This window comes from Aythya marila, assembly GCF_965140915.1.
Source record: "Aythya marila genome assembly, chromosome: 16".
In the NCBI taxonomy this organism is placed as follows: Eukaryota; Metazoa; Chordata; class Aves; order Anseriformes; family Anatidae; genus Aythya; species Aythya marila.
The window spans coordinates 3,865,204-3,885,903 of record NC_139057.1 but is presented as its reverse complement, the minus strand read 5'-3'; the positions used below and the strand labels follow the sequence as shown (position 1 = coordinate 3,885,903).

At 41.8% G+C, this 20,700-nt stretch overlaps 1 protein-coding gene across 1 annotated transcript in view; it reads left to right on the top strand.

The window, feature by feature from the left end:
• Positions 1-20,700, top strand: part of CDH4 (cadherin 4) — a 457,614-nt gene that overhangs the window by 411,591 nt on the left and 25,323 nt on the right. The window contains exon 8 of the mRNA XM_082773208.1: positions 4,747-4,884. Within this exon, the coding sequence (XP_082629334.1) occupies positions 4,747-4,884 (138 nt within the window). The remainder of the gene's footprint in view (positions 1-4,746; positions 4,885-20,700) is intronic.

Here is a 20,700-nt window from a genome sequence, read left to right as displayed (position 1 = left end):
TTTAAATTGCTCTTTTGCCTTCCTAGTGTTTATCCTCCTGATGTATTTATAGACAGCAATCATATCTGCTATCAGCCTTCATTTTGCTAGACTAAACAAGCCAAGCTCTTCTAGGCTCTTCTCCGGTGATGGGCTCTTCACTCCCAGCACCTGGTCGGATCCGGGTTGCTCAGCGGTGAATACAAGTGACCTGGATTGTGCTCAGCATCCAGATGAGCCCTCAGTGCTTGGCACAAAGAAATACTATCATTGTATCTGCAAGGCTAATACTGTACATGGTGCATTTGCCAATGCTGTTTGTCTCCTGCTGCACAGCAGGGAGTTGGTGGGATGTGGTGCCAGTCCTTCCTGCTCACGTCCACTAAACCAGCTGCCACAAAAGTCCTCTTGTTGGTCCCTTGCTGCATTATGTTCTGTTTTGTACTAAGAAATCCTATCTTGTTTCTGTTATTTAATTCTCTGTTGACCCTTCTTCCAAGCTGCTACCTCTTCCTGTACAAGGCACTTCTAACTTTTTCACCAAGCCCTGAATCAACTTCCCACTAACCAGCTTAAACCAATTCTTCAGCTAATTCCCATCCTCTGGAATTTAGCTGATGTATGTCTTTGTGGCTCTGTATCAGATGATTGACAGAAGAGCAGACAGATTAGATCTGCCACAAGTGCTTAAATTATTCTTTTCTTTGTAATTTTTTTTCCTTCAAAAGCCCTTCTTAGTTTTTAGGTCAGACTAAAAGCTCAGCACTTATCAAGATCAGCTTTTTTTTTTTTTTTTCCATGAATTAAGTAGAAGTAGCACATTCACCTTCATCTAGCACGAGGACTTGCTAGATTTATTAAAAATACTGGCCACTGGACCTCCAGTGACTTCACTGGGGCTGGGTTTTTAGTCTGCCCCAGCCAGGGCGGAAACTTGTTTCTTCTGTTCCACAGCATCACCACCAGAGCAAACATATAGGAACTATTTCACTTTTCTGGGTTAAGACTATTCAGCGCTACATCCATGCTGTAGTTCCTGCCCTGTGCTACTTAAAATGTCACTTCTGCAAAGAAAGGGAATATCAGAATTATTCTGTATGATCAAAACCCTATCAAGAAAATGTCTCGTATGCTTGGGGGCACCGGCTGTCTTTTTTTTTTAATAGTGGTAACAATAATAATAATAGTAGGACAACAAACTAAGATGCCCCTGGAGATGCGGTGACAAATTGGAAAGACATGTTGAAATTGAAATTGATTGAATAGTTCAATAAAATCAGCTTAATGCACAAAAGCAAAAAGGTTAGCTACAGAAAAACAAAAAATCAGTAATTTCTTGTCTGCTGGGGCCAATCTCACTGAAGATTGAATTAGTTATAAATTTAAACTAGGTACTTGAGTGTGCCACCTTTATATGCCCACGCTGGAGGCTTTCAGATGAAACTGGATGTGGATGGCAACCGAGTGCCTAAAGGTCTGACAAATCCCCGTCTACTTTCATTTACATGTTTTCCTGTTTGACACAACTTTACATGCCAGCCAAGATCTTTCTCTCTGTCAGACCACACTTCTGCTCTAAATAGGATAGTTGTGTCTTCAGCTGAGGAAAATCAGAGCACCTTTGGTGAAGTTTGCATCAGGACTTTAGCTCTGGCTTGGTCCCTGATTGCTGCAGCTGCCTCCAGCCCTGAACACCTGTCTCAAACTTCTCTACTCCCAAAACGATCCCAAAATGATCCTGTCCATGCATTTGCTATCTGCTATAATTCCTCACATTTTCTCATCTGCCTCTGTGCTTTCTTTCACATATGCAGCATTCCTGTGTTTTCCTTCCCTCTTCCCACCCGTGTGAACCAGCTCTTTGTGGCTGGTACCTTACTAAATTCTGGGCATTTTCATTTTTGGGTTTGTACTATCTGATAGATACAATCTCTTTTTTAAATTTCTTTAATGTAGTGTTCTGAATTTGTTCTGGATTTTTTATTAACACTGTGCTATAATGCTCGGTGAACTGCATTTTGTTAAATAAAAAACCCGATTGTAAATCTGAGATTAATAAGACAGAGTCTCTGAGTACACACACATGCAAGCATGTCATCAGAGTGTGTATAATTTAATATCTGTACATGGAGCACAATGGCGAGGCTAACAGAACTCTTAAATGAGACTTTCTAGTCCCTTTCCCCCTCATGTATGAGAGGATTCTTTTTTTTTTTTTTTTTTTCCCGGGGGAAGCTTTGGTTAAGGGCCAAACGAAGCCAACTAGAAAAGAGCTGAAGGCAGCGGGAGGCTTGTAGCCCAGGTCCCAATACAAGTCAGTTCTGTGCAGACCACATGCGACCTTACCCAAGGTCTGCAGTTCATTCTCGGAGCTCAGAAGAAAGTTTGCCTGGCAGTGGCAGGGTTTCAGGACCGCTTTTGGCACAGAATTCGAGCTGCCTCGGCTCCCACAGCCCTGCTCTGCTGCTGGACCTGGCCATGCGACCTCAGTCTACAGACAGCAGAAAACTGAAAACTGCAAGGTTAAAAAAGAAGAGCCCCCACTGCTGGAGGCTGTTTCCTTGCCCTCTTTGATGGGAAGAAGGAAAGTGTGTGGGTTTTTTTCATGTGGAGGTTGTGGAAGTACTGGAGCTTTTAAAATGCTGGGCGACAGCTATGCCATCAGATAGGAAACGCCACGTTACACGGCTCCGTCTCACTGCAGCCAGGAATATTAGAGGTGGCTTTGCCATTTAAATGTACTATTGAATTGTGGTCTCTAATGTGGGCCTCCGACCTGGTTTTCTAATTTCTGTGGAATCTGATTGCCACTATTTTTTAACTATCTTTCCCCTTTCTATGATTTAAACCTAATTTGGCTTGCAAGCATTGGGCCGGTTTGGGAATACTTCTGTCAGTCTCCTAAATTGTCTGTAAGAGGGAAGGAAGGCAGGGCAAAATATGAAATAGAAATTATGTTCATTAATAAGGACATTTCAGCCTTACGATTACTCGGTGCTTTGCAAATGGAGCAATGAATGGAAACTTTTTTGCGGGAGGAAAAACAAGGGCTAACAATAGTTTCTCCCTCATGTTTTATTAGACAAGGTAGCAAGAGATAATGAAAGTACATTTCCATAATATATTCCAGTCGCAAGGTGCTGATGGATCCTTATGTGCGATGTCTTGTCAATTTAGCAGATTAATATCTGTCAATTAAATGAGCTGGAATCAAGATAAAGCTAAAAAATTCAGATCTCTGTTATTCTAGCAATTCAGAAGAATTCAAGAATTAAAGCAGTTACAGCAGTTCAAGAGTGTCTGTATGGGAGTAAACAGACCTAACTGACCTAATTCTCACCCTTTGAAGTTTCAAAGGACATCTGACATTTTACACAAGCCTGCAACATCTGCGAAGGAAAAGGGCAGCCCTCAAGTAGCTGAACTGGACTCCAACAGCAGGAAGCAATCCAGCACACGGCTGCTCTGGGCAGGTCTCTCCTCCCACCGAAGTCCCTCCACTTGGCTTTGCGAAAAGCTTTTCCTGCATAACATTGTGCCTCCATCTCATCTTCACACCCCTTGGGCTCTCCATTGCTCCACCAGGGCAGCTTGATCCCCATGTCCCAACTCACAGCCATAATTACACCGTAGGCATCCAAAGCAAATCCTGCAGCATCTCCAACTTGTCCCCTCAAAACTTATCCACTCTGCGAGCACACAAGTTGTAGGGTTTACCAAGAGCAAGGTCCTGGGGGGGTAGGGGGGTTTAGTTTTCCTCTCAGCCACACGGATTTGGGCTGGATCCCTCCCTGGTCCTCTGCACATCTCTCCAGCTGCCTACAGAGGACAGGAGCTTTGCCGCCATATCTGCCTCTAAGAGCAATGAAGCTGGTGAAAGGATTACAAAACAAGACTTACGAGGAGCAATGAGGGATTTGGGCTGTTTAGGCTAAAGGAGGCTGAGGGGAGATCTCATTGCTCTCTACAACTACCTGAAAGGAGGGTGCAGCGAGGAGGGTGTTGGTCTCATTTCTCAGGTGATATTCACAAATAAAGAGTCATTGCAGGGAGATGTACAAACATGCAAGATCAGGTGCTGCTCTCCTATTTTATTTTATTCAGGTTTGTTTTCCTATTGTGTTAACATACAGTCTAAATGTCTTCCAGAAGAACTTTTGTGAATAATTTTCATGGCTTGCTCTGTAAGACATTTTCCTTGATAGCACAGAATTCCTCCAAAATTCCTCAGGAATTTAAAATAGTTCTGCTGAACTTTTGTTTATTGTATAGATTTTTTTTTTCATACTTAACCTAAATTCTTCTTTTTACCCAGTTTGTGTTAAGGATTGAAACAGGGAGGATATCTTAAGTGTTGCTTTGTGGGCCTCAAACTGTTGGCAGAACCACCTGGAGTGCCACCAGGCAATGTTGCTCTCAGCTTGGGGGGTATAATGTTTTGGTGATGTTTTCAGTGAAAACACATCAGCCAAGTTTTTACTGGTTTTCAAAAGACACAAACTAATGTTGCTGAAAATGATTAAAAATTAACAAAAACATCTGTTTGAACCTATGATTTCTGTATTTAAGATTTTTATTTTTCCATAAAATTGGTGATAACCTCCAATCTATGCAAAAATCCATTCAAAAATATGATAGGAAATTTTATGTCTTCTTACTAACATTTTGAGTCCAACTAACTTCATAATAACTGCACTTGTGTATGGAAAATAAACCCAGGCATTTTACACGCTGTATTTTTGTTTCTCTTCTTTTATTTTGCTCCAGAAAGTTCAGCAGTATATAGTCATTGTTCAAGCCACAGATATGGAAGGAAATCTTAACTATGGTCTCTCAAACACGGCAACTGCAATCATTACGGTGACAGATGTGAATGACAACCCACCCGAATTCACTACGAGCACTGTAAGTATCAATATATCAGCACAGCAATGCGTGGACACACAGCGTGTTTAGAATTCATGGATTTATGTATCAGTCATCTCCCTTTGCTGGTCTGGCAGACGGGAGGAACTTGATAGATCTGTGGGACAAAGATTTTCGGGGGCAAAAAAAAAAAGGGGGGGAAAAAAGGAAAAGGAAAAAAAAGAATGATCTATGAGCTAGCAAAACTATATGGCAACCAATTTCACTGAGGTACTAAAGGAGCTGAAATAATGTGGCAAACAGACTATGTCTGATTGCACCGAAGAGGATACAGTTGTTTCACAGCAATTGGCTGTAGATGTCTCAGAGTTATTATTACTTATAAGTGAAATCCTGAGCAGTAAGAGATATTTTGGGTTTAGTAGCTTGGATACGATTTCAAAGAAGCAGTAAATACTCTAAATGGTAACAGTTATTTGGTAAAATTTGTATTACACTGATAGCTCTAACAGATGTGTTTGTGTGTGCCAGCAGTAAACGCACAGACATACTTCAGTACATCTGGTTTTAATCAGTGTAAGATCTTACTTAAATTAGTACAGTATTTCTCTATCTCAATCTTACGTGCTCCAAGTCTTTATTATTTGGGAGGAAGTGGAAAAGATAAAGAGATTGCAAATGACAAATTATTAGAGTTGGTTAAGATAAAAACAAAAAGGCAGAAGGAGAAATGATGTGGTCTGGTTCTTTCCAGCCTTCATAATCCGTAGAGATAGACACCCAAAACATGGATAGTAACCACAAAGGACCATAGAGGTCTACATGCTAATAAAAGAGAAATCATTGTGTAACCACTGTCTATATTCATATCAGGGACAACCAGAAGTGGTAAATGATGTATCTCAAACAGATACCAGATTACTAAAAATACAGGAAGTCAAAACTGCATTGTGCTTATGTCACTGAATATCATTTAAGGAATGCATTTATTATTTATATTGTTATGAATTTTCATTCCATTTTACAGGACATGCAAATATTTATTCACATAGTGTCAGAGTTTCCCCTTATTTATACCCATAGAAACTATGAATATGCAGCAGAACTCAAGGAAGTCATGCAAAAGCCCACTTGATGCCACCATGGACCCAGATGGGCTCCATGCCAGCTGTGGGATCCTTTCCTCCCATCACCTGAGCTCTTGGTCACATTGTGCTCAGTTCCTGAGCAGTGACAGCATTTTTTTGACTAGGACAAAGATTCTCAGAAAAAGAGCGGCACTAAATTCCTCCTGAATGAGAGAGAAATGGGCACCCTACACATTTTCAGGTCTGGCCCTCAGCCTCCAGTCTGTTGCTGTTGCAGCGGGTAGAGCTTGGGTTTTACAACAGCACATGTGCTTCCTATCTGTTGCGGTGAATACACTGAGCTTTGTATTGTGAAGCTGTCATTACATATCTCCTTACATATGATACATATGGTTGTGGAGAGCTGTAAAAATGCGATGCAGATCTTGAGTCATGTGGCCCCTTCTCCTGCCAGTATGGAATTGTTTTCCCTGGAAACTTTTGTAGTGGCTGGTCTTACACAATTTGGCATCTCCCAGGCAATGGGACTTTCTACCACAACAGTACTTGTGCGTGCTAATCTTGGGTGGGGGGCTTATTCTGCCAGGTAAATATCTCTTTAACCTTCATTTGAGTGAAAAAGGAATGACATCTAGTGGCCACATCATTTAAGCACAGGTTGTTCTGGATGACCCGGGTTGCCTGATCCTTAGCTCCAAATGAAAGGTAGGAAGCGAAGTCTCTGGTAGTGCCTTCTGCAGGGCAGCATCCCTTCAGGTAGTGATCCACATCTGAAGGGGATGTATTTTGAAGTCTCTCCAAAATGTTTTCCAAAGCTGAATCAGATGGAAGGTTAAGATAACAAAAATTTGCTTTCAGGTGAATTCTAAGTATTTAATGTTTCAGTGTTTGTAAGGCCTAGGAGGAATAAAAGTCATCAAGAGAATTACCCATAGGATTGTGTTAAATGGATCAAAAAATGTTACTCTTCCTCTAAGCAGGGCTGATGTGTACCATTATTTCTCTAATTTTAATCACTAAAGAAATAGTTCTGCAGAGGCCAAAGGGCTTTATACAATAGCACAAGGGACTTGATAAAGATTTGAAAACCAAGTGTGCCTTGCAATAATGTTTTCTGATTCTATGGAAACAAATATCTTTGATATACTCCCAGGTATAGTCAGGATGAATTTCATGTGAGTATGAAAGTGTAATACGATTTTTCCCTGACTGGCATAGAGAAAAGCATGAGGCTAATCAGTTTCTTTAAACCTAAGCTGAATCTCTTTGCTGTCCTCAAATAGTCTGATCTGCATTTTAACACCTCTAAAAAAAAAGGCAAAATCTCTTTCCAGAAAATTTACAGCTCTCAGAGGATAAGAAAGCCCATGGTGTCTTTTAAAACCAGAGACTGTTTGGAGAGATACGGTATATTTTTATTTAAAATACTTCTGTATTGAGATACTGTTGTAAAAACAAAATAGGCTGAATAACTGAAATAATGGTTTGCTCTTGGAAAGTTGCCAGATGAAAGGAACTGGAGCAACTATATTCAGCTCTGAAGCACACAAAGGCCAACCCTATAGCGCTCCTAAATTACCTGCCATTCAGCCAGGGTGGTTTTAGACTTAATCGTTTCTGGATAAGAATGTTGCTCGGGAGGACGCTGCTCCATGCTGGTGTCACAGCTCATGTGTTCAGCAGCAGGAATTAATGTTGCTGTGTAAAACTTAACAACAGGACCGGAAAGGGAAAAAACGGCCCCTGTGATGGTCAAGAAATTTGGATCACATTGGTAGTCAGGCACGGCTGAGGAGGCTGCATGCACAGACCAGGTGGAAGGCCAGACACAAGCGTATGAGTGCCAGCATCACATGTCCACGGGAGGGTATGGGCTGCCCAGGTGCTTTGTTTAACAGCCATCCAAAACACTAAGCAGGCAGTGATCACGATGTAGTGCTAGAGGAGAAGTCAGAAACGAGTAATAAAATCACACAGAAGATCCTTAAACGTTTGAATTAAAGATAGTCAGATAAAACTCTGAAATGATTGTTTGCTTACATGAAAGTGGATCGATCTATTTTTCATATCCTTTCATACATTACATGAAAGGCCAGGGGAAGAAGAATCTTCACCTTCTCACACAAAGGATTCTGAAGTTATAAGATGGGAAAAAATCACAATCTGTAAAGGGAATAATTCTGAGTTGAAGTCTGCTGCTAACGCTAAGCCCAGTCCCCATCAGTGGAGTCACGACCAGTTCTGGCCATCGTGACCTGGCCTACCAGCATCAAAGCAGGAGGCACTGGGGCACGGCAAGGATGCGGTGACCTCCCCTAGTCCTTTACAGCTCTGATTTTTGTGATGGTGAATGCATCCTCAATTTGCTTTACTACTTGACCATGCTGAGAAGCATCAGAGAGCAGCTAACGGGGGGAAATGTCTCGTGAGATATTGCCACAGAGTGGGAAACAGATCTGTGCCAGAAGAGTGGAGCATCCTATGGTGCTGTAAACATCATAGACAGCTATTTTGGGCAATTTTAATGATTTAGTGCAGGACAGTGACCCAGGGAATGCTCTTCTGGCTAGCTAAGGGACTTCAGCAGCCGGCTCTTTGTGTTGTGTTCTTCATGTGACTTTGCTGCTTGCAAAAATAAATGGATGGAGTTGATTTTTCCCTCTGCCAAAGAGCAGTGACATTAATTCTCCACGGTGTGCCCAACCAGCCTGCGCCCCCAGGCTCTGGGTGGAACGCCTTGCAAAAGTTTCACCTCCCGTGACCAAGTTTTCCTTTTGGAGTGTTTCACTGCACTCATTCATTCTTGTGGCATTTTTGATGGGTTTGTACCTCCCAGATCATCAGTGGTATAAAATAGTAAAATTTTAACTGGTCTGCATTGCAAAGACCTTGTAGCAAGTTTCACTGGGAAACTTGCTCCCTAACTGCTACACGATAAAGATACCGGTATCAGCATGCCCTCTGCTATCCAGAGTCTCTGCTACTCATAACAGGGTCATGTCCTCTGACACTTCTTGATGTAGAAATTCCTCTGCCTCCCTTCAAATATTTATCTCCTGTGTGCAGGCGAGTTGCGCTTTCTTCACATTAATATAGATCCATGGCTGAGCCTCTGGCCAGATGCTCGTCTCAGATACAGAGAAGGCACAGTGAAATTAGTGTTGGTGTTTCAAAGATTAAACATCAGCTGAGACAGAACAATGCTGGATAGTCTCAGGTGAGATTTTATGCAAGGGAGAGGCATTTTTTGGCTCATGGAAGGAATACCTTTAATGTCAATGAAATCTTTAGCTCCTCTCAAGCAGGATGCCCTTTCCAGTCTGACCCATCATACCATTAATAGCCATCCAAGGGTTTCCACTTTATCTGAGGAAATGCATAATCAGAGGGGAGGAGAAGTAAAAGGAATCCATGCCTACACTTGACTCTTACAAAGTCTATTTTTATCGTATTCAATCAGGAACAATCAGGCGCAGAGAGGAGACGCAGATGAATTTGCATGATCAGACTTCTGTGTCTTAAATGTTAATTAAAAGTTATTTTAAATTTGCCTACTGTGCAGAACTTGTTTTTATAGTAGCCCGTGTAAGGGAAATATTATTTCATAGGGCTGAAGTGCTCGTGATTAGTTGAGCTTGTGGATTCTTGGAAGAACCTGGCTGGCAATCAACCTCTCCTTTAAAAAAAAAAAAAATAGAAAAGAAAAAAAAAAGAAAGAAAGGGGAAAAAAGAATCTGGGCTATTCAAGTTCTTTAAGCTCCTGAGCCTTAGGAGGTCTTATTTAAAGCTACTTTAAAATTTGCCCTTTGGCACTGCTTTGAGAATCTTCTCTTGCGAGGCTGAACCCAGTGGAGCATATTTTAAAGCATCCTCTGTAGGACTGCCTTCACTGCCACGCCACCTCTCAGGCTTATCTCCCATTAAGAACAGCTCTGAAGGTTTAGGACCGGACTGTCAGGCAGTGGTGAGTCTTGTGGCCTGGGCAGGCAGTCTGGTCAAAGGCTGGGCGTGAAAGCAGAAGAGCCAGTACAGAATAACTCAGTGCTCAGAGAGATGCTCATCTCCTAACAGAAAGGGCCGTGTCGCTGGGTAAGGTTAATCTGTTTGCAAAGTGGATTTGGCTTATCAGTGGAGGAACAAACACTTGTTGCAAGTGCATCACGAAAAGCAGTCTTTGCCAGTTTTTAATGGAGCTATTTAATTACCAAGTGTCAGATCAGGCTGATCTCAGAGGTGGTAACCCGGCTCACCCAGGACGGGATCAGTCAGCAGTGAGCTCGGTGCTTCATGAGCAAAACGACAAAGAGAGAGTCCCAAGTTAAAAGGGCTTCTGTTATTGGCAGTGCGCTGCCAAAAATTTCTGACCTCTGTCTCTGCAGGTATTTTGGATCCTCAGAGCACTGTGGAAAATGTTAATGAGCCCACTCTGGGAAGTGCTTTGAAATTTGAAAGTGAAGCGGGATCTCAGGACATCATAGGTGCACTAACATAGTCCTTTACTGTAAATAGTTCTTCTTTCTCCCATTTCGATGTTTCCTTCCCATTTTCTCCCATCTCCACCCTGATACACCAGTGGACAGTATTTTGTGATGATAAACAAGCCACGCTCCTCAAGACCCATTTTACATCACAGCTTTCCATTCCCGTGGTTATCTCAGCAACCCTGCTGTGCACCAGATTCTGCTCAGATTTCTTTCTTTTGACCAGATTTGTATATAATAATTCAGATGAGATTTTCAGTGTCTTAAACAAGAGTTCTGCTCTGCAAACTTGCCAAAATTCTGGAAAAGCAAACAAAAGCAAGCCAAAATCTCATTCCTTCCTCTATGTGTATTTCTTCTCATGTTAACACTGAAGACAAAATAAAACCATGCATCAACCAGAGAAAGAGCAACACCGTCCAATATTGCAGAAAATGCTGACTTGAGCTGTAAAAATGTGATGACTTCTTTTCAAGTGGCAAAGAATTGAGAAAATGCTTCACCTGGTCTCCAGCTCCCTGAGTTGAATCCTGCTGAGCTCTGTCTCTAACAGTGACTTCAGAAATAGCAAGTGCCAGAGAAACCCCTCAGTTTTTCATTCAGGCTAAAAAATATTGATTTTCAAATGGCTACAGTGCAAAAATGCAAATAGCCCTAGTTTGGAGAACTAATATGAAACGGCCACAGGAAACCAGAACAGGAAGCCGAGTAAGCCCGCTAGTGGTTTGGGGTTTCCTAAGCACATTTATAGCCAGATGTACCAGGAAGCATTCAGTACATGTGAGCATTATGAGAAATCCCTTTTACATGCATGCTAGTGTTTCACAAATTAATCTTCTGCTGTGAAGGGAGAATCCAGCAGGAATGGGATTTCAGTAGGTTCCCACGGAAAGAAGAACAGACCAGGATGGTCCAAAATGGACCAAGCAGCATCCTAAAGAGAGGTCTTAACATACCCGATGCAGGGAAAATCAGTGGACTCGGACAGTTAACTACCTCCCACAGCCTGGGAACATGTCCAGATCTGGAAAAGATCAAGGGTTTCAATCCTGAGCACCACACACCAATTTCCCAGCACAAGGACTAATGCTGCCGGTGTGGCAGGGACCAAGTGCCTCTGCCCCTTCAGCTCACACAGTGCTTGTCGTTACACCTGTGCCATTCGGTGACATTTGAATATAGATTAGCCTGCACGCCACAGTATTTTAAAATCATCAAAATGCCCATGGCATAATTTAGAGGCAGTTGTCACAAGAGCCAGAAATCAAGGTGAACAGCACAGGTCATGGCTGGCAAGGGGAAAGACCTAATACCACAGTGAGAAAATTTAACAGGACTGTGTTGTTTTACAGCTAAAAGGAGTTCAGTATGGTCCTGCAGACAGGATTTATTGTTAAAAATCAATTGTGCTTTCATGGAAAATCCCAGGTGACTGCCGTTTGCTTGCTATTTTCCAATCAAAACAAAGCTCAGCCGAACTACACAGTAAAGCTTGGGCTGTTATAGAACTGTCATCTTCTAACTGAAATAAATTATTATATTCAAGTGAATCCAATATGCCCAGTAGCATTTGAGTACATGAGTATCTACCTAATTCTGTGTGCATTTCAATTAAATACATAGTCAGTGAAGTCTAAAAACTAGAAATCAGTTTGCTTCTCCTAAATAAGAATTCGGTGTTCATAAATTGAAATGGGCTTTCTGCCTCTCATTACATTTCGAGTCCTGATGAAAGCCATTGCTTATTGTCATAAAACAATGAATTAGAATAAGGATGTTGGGTCAAGAGGTAGCAGTAACAAACAGAAAAACAAAAATTGTTCTTTCTTCCTGTCTGATTCTATGATTTTATGATTCTTGTCTCAGCCTTACCCAGGACTCACTACACTAACGTCTGGAGGCTTCACTGCCACAGACAGGCAGCTTAGCCTTGGTCAGGAAAGCAGTAACGCTGTGGTGAAAATTGCTGACAGCATGACCTGCTTTTTGAATCAACCAGCCTTGGGATATGAGTCCCAACCTAAACCGCAAAGCCGTCCCATCAGCGCCCAGGAGCTGTGATGGCCACACAGTTTTCACTCTGATAAGGACCGAAGGAGAGCCTCACCTCAGGGTGCAGGTTTTACAGCTTGGCACAGTTCCTTGGGGTGGTGTCAGGAAACCTGGTAGTTTGTCCTGTTGAAACCTCACCCCTCATTCTTGCTCAGATTTCTGCACAGGTGCAAGCTGGGGCTGCTGGGGCTGAGCACCCTTGGGTGGGTCCAGGGGTGCTAGGGCAGAGGGCTTCTGGTGCCTTCTACCCTCCTGAGGTTCCTGGAGGCCTTTTCAGTGCCTTGCTCTGGAAAACAAACCATGCCGCATACCCCCTTGTGGATACTCAACTTCTGCTCTTTATTTTCTCACCTTTCATCTATAATGAAAGTCAGTTCTCACTTTATGAGAAAACAGTAATTCCCCGTGTCTTAATGAAAAGAGCATCAGCCTCTTCAGTGATTTCATCAGCGTAGCATATGACAGAAGGGATTGAAATAATGTTAAGACTACTTAGGGTAGTCTACAGGATGGATAGATAGGTACAAAGACGTACGTATACAAATACACAGTGATAAATATACACATAGCTAGGTTCAAAGCATAGATAGACACTGATATAATGTGAACAGTCATCAATGAAACCCAAGTCCCTGCTCCCAAATAAATTGCAGTTATGTGAATTATTCCATTACATTGTGGGGGTATATATGCATTTATTAAAAGAACGTGGTCTCCTTGATAGAAGTCTCTAACTAATAGACGCCATTAATCAAAACCTAAATTTACAATGGCTTCTGTTTTGTTTATTTCCTTTCAGTACATTCATTTTCAAATTATCACCAGATTAATCATCTACAGTACTTGAAACCAACTGCCATTTGGTGAAACAGTTCTGGTTCCTCTCCATTACACTGAGCATTAGTTCTTAAGGCATAGTTCAAGGCTCTGTTTAGCCTGATTCTGTCCTGAATCTGACTGAAATCAGATAGATTCTTCCTTGTAAATGGGTCAGTCACACAGAAAAAAACATCCAATGTAATCTTAAGATTGAAAAAAAAAAAAAAAATGAAGAAAGAAAGAAAGAAAAAGGAAAAAGAAAAAAGAATATAATTTTATTTCTCTTCATTGATACCTGCCTGGTGGTTAAAAGAAGGATTAAAATGAGGTCATTAAACTTTCCTTGGAGACAAGCCCCAGACCTCAGTGGTAATATGATTAATCAAATATAAAAGTGAAGCTACCCTGAATGAATAACTCATTTTTATAAAATATCTAATTACTGAAATGTCGTCTGCTGCAGAAAAAGAAGGGGGGGAAATTAATTGCAATAACAATTCAAGAAGATAAAGTTTTTCTGAATTAGGTCTACACAAGAAGCTAAATTGAGTTGATTAAGTAATTTTGGTTTCAGGAACACCCTTGATGGAAGTTAGTAGTAATGAATTTTTCAGACCTTGGAGTTTAAATTGCCAACGACCAGTGAGTTAAAAAATGGGGACGATAGTTTCATTACAGATTTCAATTTTCTGTCAAAAAAAAAAAAAAAAGGGAATATTAAAAAAACGCTCTATTGGTCTCTCTCAAATTGGACACATGTACTGCTTGGTGTAAAATCAAGAATAATGCCACCTCTGCTCTCTGTACAAGAGAGCACAATCTCAGCCAATTACAGCTACAGCAGCACCAGGGGGCTGAGCCCACGGCGCTGCTCATTTTTTGCTCCCCAGCACGTAAGTGGTCAAAATCCAGAAATTACGGCACAGTCTCTGTGCCTACATACCTCGTAAATATATTCCCACCTGTAATGTATGGCTCTTCACTCTCCTTTCCTTGTGGTTCTTGTAGGAAGCTGTTGTTAATGGGAAGAGCAGCGCATGCATATCCATCAGCAGCAGCATGGTAATATGTAATAATTTGTTTGGATGTTTGAGCCTCCTGCCTGCTGTTTTGCTGCTTCGTATGGTCAGGTTAATGTTGTCAAAACACAGGCAGGAGCTGTACGCTGGCAACAGCACCCCCAACCATGCGGTGTGACACCACACATCAGTTCTCCCTTCCCGTCACCCATCTGTCATGAGCCCCTTCATTTGCAGCACCTGGCAGAGCTGTATCTCCTGGTGGGGTGTCTCATTCTGCCGTCACTTCTCTCCTCCTTCTCCCTCCCTGTTTAATGTGTGTGGGGTCTGGAGCAGAAAGGTGGAGACCGCACCCCCAGGCCATGCTTTCTGTACCAGGCATTACGTGCATGACATAATCCACAGGGTCAAGCAACATCTCTGCAGAAAATCACCCACCCTTCCTGCTCTGTGCTGTGCTGTGATGGAAATCCCTGTGTTCTCCACTGCCTGGTAGGTACACGTTGATTAGAGACCATTCCCATGCATCAGTCAAGCTAAACCTCAAGGAGAAAATCAGATATTAATGCTCCCATATCTACCTGTACCAGCAATTTTTTTTCTCTAAAATCTATCTGAAACATCTTTCTCAGATCGGAAGGATCTTTCATAGACTCTGTACCTCTTTCTGTTTTTGGATGAATACCCAAATCCTAATTCTCTTCCTGAGCCCATCCCTGGAATCAGAGGGCACAATTTGGCTGCCCGAGTGCAGCCAGCCAGCTCCAGGGGTCCTGGTCAGGCAGGACGTGCAGCCAGCCCTGCCAAGTACACCTCCGTGTCTGCCAGGTGTCCCAGGCAAATACCCGTTGGAAATGGATTATTTCATTATCTTAAAAGCACACACCGTCGCAGGCACTGATGCAGGTCTGAGAAATTTAAACGTGTTTTGTAACTCCGTCATTGCGAGGAGCTAAAATAAATCCCCTTCTGGAGTTGCTAACTTGTTTGGGTCGGCAGGTTTTTAATTCCTCAGTGTTCTGTTGCCTTAAAAACAGTTGCTTCCAAGGGGTGTCATTTTAAGAGGATATGTATCTGGAATTTCATTAAGCACGTTTTGGTTCTGAAATCTTTAGTGACATACAAAAAAAAAAAAGAAAAAAAAAAAGAGAGAGATTTAGCACAGGATTTGGCAGTGCTGTGAGTTTTCTCTTATCAAATATTTCTAACTGTCCAGGATGCCTTAACACTTTCCAGCCGTAGAAGAAAGGGTCAGAACACAGACTGCAGCGAGAATTAAAAACAGAGAGGAAGTTTGAAAGATTTCCCACAGTTTTTTGAGCATCATGGAGTTTTTCAAACTGTTCCTGCTTTGTGCAGGAATGTTTTAATTGCCAAAAAAATAACAGAGAAGAAACAATGTTTTCCTTCCTAATTTTACAAGGACCCACCACCCTCCCATTTCTCACTGCTTTCCTTTTCTCTGTTACACACACTTTGACTTCCCTGTAGCTCTCCCTTCTTTTCCAGCAAGAAGTCTCTTTCTCATAGCAAGTCTGATGAATTGCACAGCATTTAATTTAGTTTTCATTCTGTGCTCTGAATTACTTTAAGCAGGCGGGCATGCATTTTTCTGTTGTTTCTGCCTGATTTTAGCGACTCGGGGGCTGTGCTGCTGCTGCATCTGTCTGCTGTTGTCTGCAAACTGTGGGGACCCTTCAGCAACCCCTGCAGCACAGAGATGGTGCATTTCAGGGTGTGCTCCGACCTGCTGCCTTCCAGACCACAGGGCTGACCAGAGCATAGCGCATCCTCCCCTCCTGGCCACCTTTCCCTAGAAAGCACAGCACAGGGGTGCAGACGGGGGACCCACAAATCTCCCTGCAAGCAGAAGCTCTCAGCCCCACTGATAGGCAGTGCCTTTACATTTCACTCAGCAGTAATAATATAAAGACCATCATGGCATCAGCTGAGGAAGTCACAACTTTAAACCAGAGTAGTAGCACTTCTAAAATAAAACCCATTCTTCCATGCCTGTCTCCTACAAGGATGCTGTGTCTGATCAGGAACCTTGTTTATGACCAGCTCTTGTGGGTTTTGCAGCACCTGATTGTGGAGTTCAACACTAGTCATTAAAAAGTAAAAATAAAAAAAAATAAAAAAATAAAAAAATCCTTGGTATGCTAATTCTGAGACTAATCTGGAAACAACAGAGATTTCAATTGTAACGCAGAGAAGGTTTGAGCTGAAGTCATCATGCAGTCTGGCTGAGCTGTGCTACGCAGGAAACTTGTTAAAAATCTCAATACCAGGATTATGGTGTGCATAAAAAATTCAGTTTCAGTACTCTCAAAATTCTCTCTCTCCTGACTATCCATCTTCAGATCCCAAAGGCACAAGAGCAGCTTTTATATGCCCTAAAATTTGAAAAAAATAAATTTAATTTTAAAAAAAATTAAATTAAAAACTCATTATTTTATTATGAAGTGGGCAGTTAATAAGAAAATCCTAAACCAGATTTATCAGCTTAAGGCCTTTCTTTATGAAACTTCATTAAAAGGCCCTGAATTAAAACATTCTCTTCTATACACATTTCACCAAAAAATACAGGTCAGGCCTGTGAAGTACATTTTGCTCACTTAGGAGCTTAATGCTGTCACGCCATTTTTGTCAGTCTGGTTCACATGTAAATTGGGAAAAATGCATTTTCAAGGTTTTGTTCAAAACAGTGCAGTTATTTTCTGCTTTGGGCTTTGAAGAAAGAGAAAGACATTTGAGACCTGACATTTCTACAGATTAAACAATTTCACTTGCTTTTAAGGAAATTTTTTATTTTACAGAACTTACACAGGCAGGAAATTTGGACACAAATGACCATCAGGTCACTTCAGAAGTGTTCATAGTTACATGCCTAACTGCAAGCACAGGGAGTTGAGCACGCTGGCTAGCCCTGTGTGGCTGTAAGTCTCTTCTCATACATCTGAAGTATGTTCAGGTTCCTCCATTGAAGCCAACACGTTGCAGAGACTGGGGAAGAGCAGTGCTGGTTATCCAGCTCATCCCCCACATGGTGCCCACCATTCACAGGGTTCACTGCCAGCCCTCCTATCTTGAAGCTTCTCCATAGCTCAATAGGTATCACAGAGCTACGACACAACACAATGGGGAGACCAAAAGACTGATCTGGGCTGACCGAATGGACTTGTCAAGTAGCACATGATTTCACAATGTTCTCAGGATCCCAACCCAGTGCAGGCACTCCAGCACCAGATTTAGGACTCGTGAGACAAGGGCAACTCACTTAGCCTACAATGCTGTTGCTAAAGGGAAGCATAGGGCTGCCAGCTGTTGTAAAGCACTGATGTATCTGTGCAAAAATGTTTTATTATATGAATGCATGCATTTCTTTAAGAATGCGCCTTTTGTAGGCAGTTCCAGCTGCTTTAAAATCTATGCCTTTATTTAAAAGATAGCATTGCTAATTACACCTGACAATCAAACAGTCTGCAGAAAGGTATCAGCTACCTTTTCTTACTGTTCATTCTGTAGGCAAGAAACAAAGGTATGTTAGGCAAGAAAGCAAATTAAATGTTCAAAGGATTCTTGTCTAAAACTTGAAAATAAAAGGCTGTGCTATCAGATCAGAATTTTAACATATACTGTTTCCATTGGCTCCTGAGATGATAAAATCTTTTATGGTTGAGTATAACCATTGTTAAAGGTCACTGTTGCAAAGGCTACATCATTTAGATGAGTTGAGATCCCATTTTGGATAAATTCACAATTTTTCTTCCTAACAAGGAGATAGTATCAGGATTTGAATGTACAAGAGTGCTGGGTTACAGATTAAAGGCTTTTGTGTTCTGGAAACCACACTATGCCAGATTTCATGAGTTTCAGTGAGACATGCAAGTCCCCAAAGTCAAGTAGGTTGATTAAAGTGGTTCTTTATAGCCTTTGAAATACAGATAAAGTACAACTTTCCTACACGGGGTTAATGTACTTTTTTTTTTTTCCTTGACAAGGCTATATGCCTTTCCAAGGACTTAATTTTAATCTCTTTTTAAACCTTTCATAAGAATGTTGTAAAAAGCTCCTTTGTGTTGTAATGCATTTTTATAAAATATCTAAATTTCTATGCAAACTTTGAGCCTCATTCCATAAGATATATTTATCTGGAAATGGCTATCTTGCAGCAGAGTAGTGTCTTGTGTCATCATTTCTCTGGCATCTTTTCAGACTGTCACAAGAATGTAACATCTGATAATGAAGAAAATTAGTGCTCATTGTCAGACATGCAAACTTTTTTCTTTTTTTAATATCCTTTTACTATTGCGTGCTCTTGTCTCTGAACTCCTGGCATGTACTCGAAGAGTCTTTGAACCAAGGTGAAAGCTAGACCTGCACGTTCCTTCCTCATGCCGGAGATGCTGAAATGAGAGGGTTTTCATCTGCTGCTTCTGAAAGAAAGGATATTGCTTTCTTCTCCTCTGTTATTGCATTGTCTTCATATTTAAAGAGTAAATCTTGTAATTTAATTCAAAATTAGTCATTACTCATGATTTCGAAAAAATAACACCTTTAAAGAAAAAGCCCAAAGCCAGTGGTTGTTGTCAGCTACAGGCACCAAGTGGATGCTGTCTGCACCCCATCATAGGATCACATTAGAAGTGTGAAGTTTAGGGCTCACTTTTGTGTTTCTAACTCTTTTTGTTCTTCTTTTTTAAGATCTGTCATCCAGTGTTCTTGTAGAACCTTTTGGTAAACAAGCCTGGCCCTACCACACCATGTGCAGAGCCTTTCCCCCAGGTTGGAGAGCTCCTTACTGGCATGGGGGGCATTTTAGTGGCATGAACTGCTGAAAATGAAGGCAGAACTTCCAAAAGTTGGTGAGCTGGTTGTCATGCCCTTGGCTGGATGAGGCTGACTCCTGCCAGACCATGACAAGCCAGTGCCTACAGCCTCGGCAGTTCATTTCTGATTGAGCTCTGTGACAGCTGGGCTTCATACCAGTGGAGCAAAACTGCGAGCTGGCAGGAGCGCGTTGGGCTTTATAGATAACGGTTGGAGAAACGTTTGCCACATGGCATTTAACTCATCTGAAGTTATCTATGTGTGCGTGGATTGACTGTGGAGTAGACCCAAATGAGCACGGAGTTGAACCAGGGATGTTGCGGTGCAGGGTCTGCTGTGGGCATGAACCTGAAAAAATCAACAGCAAACACAGGGGCTTGCTGCCTCCGAAATGCAGAGCCGGACACTGGGCTGTTTCAGAAAACCATGCAGACTTCGGTACTTAGAAGACGATCATCGTTCACAAGCACACAAGAGTAGTTCTTTAATGAAATGTGATTAAGAAATTTGCATTTTAAAATCAATTTGCATGCAAAGTACGGTCGACTGTATGTATCGGATCAATTTTTTCAGAATACAGAGTTTCAAATGCATTTGTTGCCTCTGTTGCACTGTGGCCAAGGTGGAGCAAGAACCTGGAGTTCAGTGTATTGCTGTCACGGAAACTGATAGCCCAATGCGACTGTGCAGCGTAGATTGGGCAGGATAACTTGCAGACCTAGTACAGTCATCCATACAGCAAACAATATTGGAAATTAAAGGTCAGAGAATTGATAGCAAGGCTTAAGAAAACAGCAATTAGGCATCTAGGAAGAAAAGCTAAATTACCAGTAGTAGGAGTAGGGGAAAAAAAAAAAAAAAAAGAGGATTATTGATCTAAATATCAAGTTGGCAGATACACAGAGTACAATCTAGAGGTTTTTTACACCTCTGGGCTTATTCAACCCCCACAATAAAAAATGCAGGCCTATAAAGATGGAATAAGAAGCAATCAATTAGGTTGGCATTTGCTTGTTTCCGTGCTGCAGCTGGGCAGGCACATCACAATTAATGATTTATTAGGAGATTTTCGCCTTTTTTTCCATTTTACACAGATTGCTGCAACCAGACTGCAGTGGCTTATTAATTTGCGTGCTATTCAAGCATCCTTGTTAAATATCATGTGGAAAAGGTAAACATTTGGCTCACAAGCCAACACTTCAATGGGAGTATATCACAGTTTATGTAGGCAAATGCAGCCTGGCATGCAGCTCTGGGCATTGAGTTCCCCAGCTGCACCTTGTGAAGGTCCCTCAGGTCCCCAGGGTTTGCTGTGTTATGGGGTGGCCCAGCAGCAGAAGGCAGTAAGAGATGGACACCCCATGCCACATGCCCACGTGTGCTTGTGCCCTCTCATTTGGGCTTCTCTCTACCCAGGGGACCCAGAAAGAAGTAACACTTCGTGGTAATTTTAGCTGTCCAGGAAAGGGTTCAGGATCTTATATGAGAATGAAGATGCCCTTATTCTTCTAAGTGAATCCATAGCTATAGGTGACAAAACACTCTATGCTTCTATGCAATCCA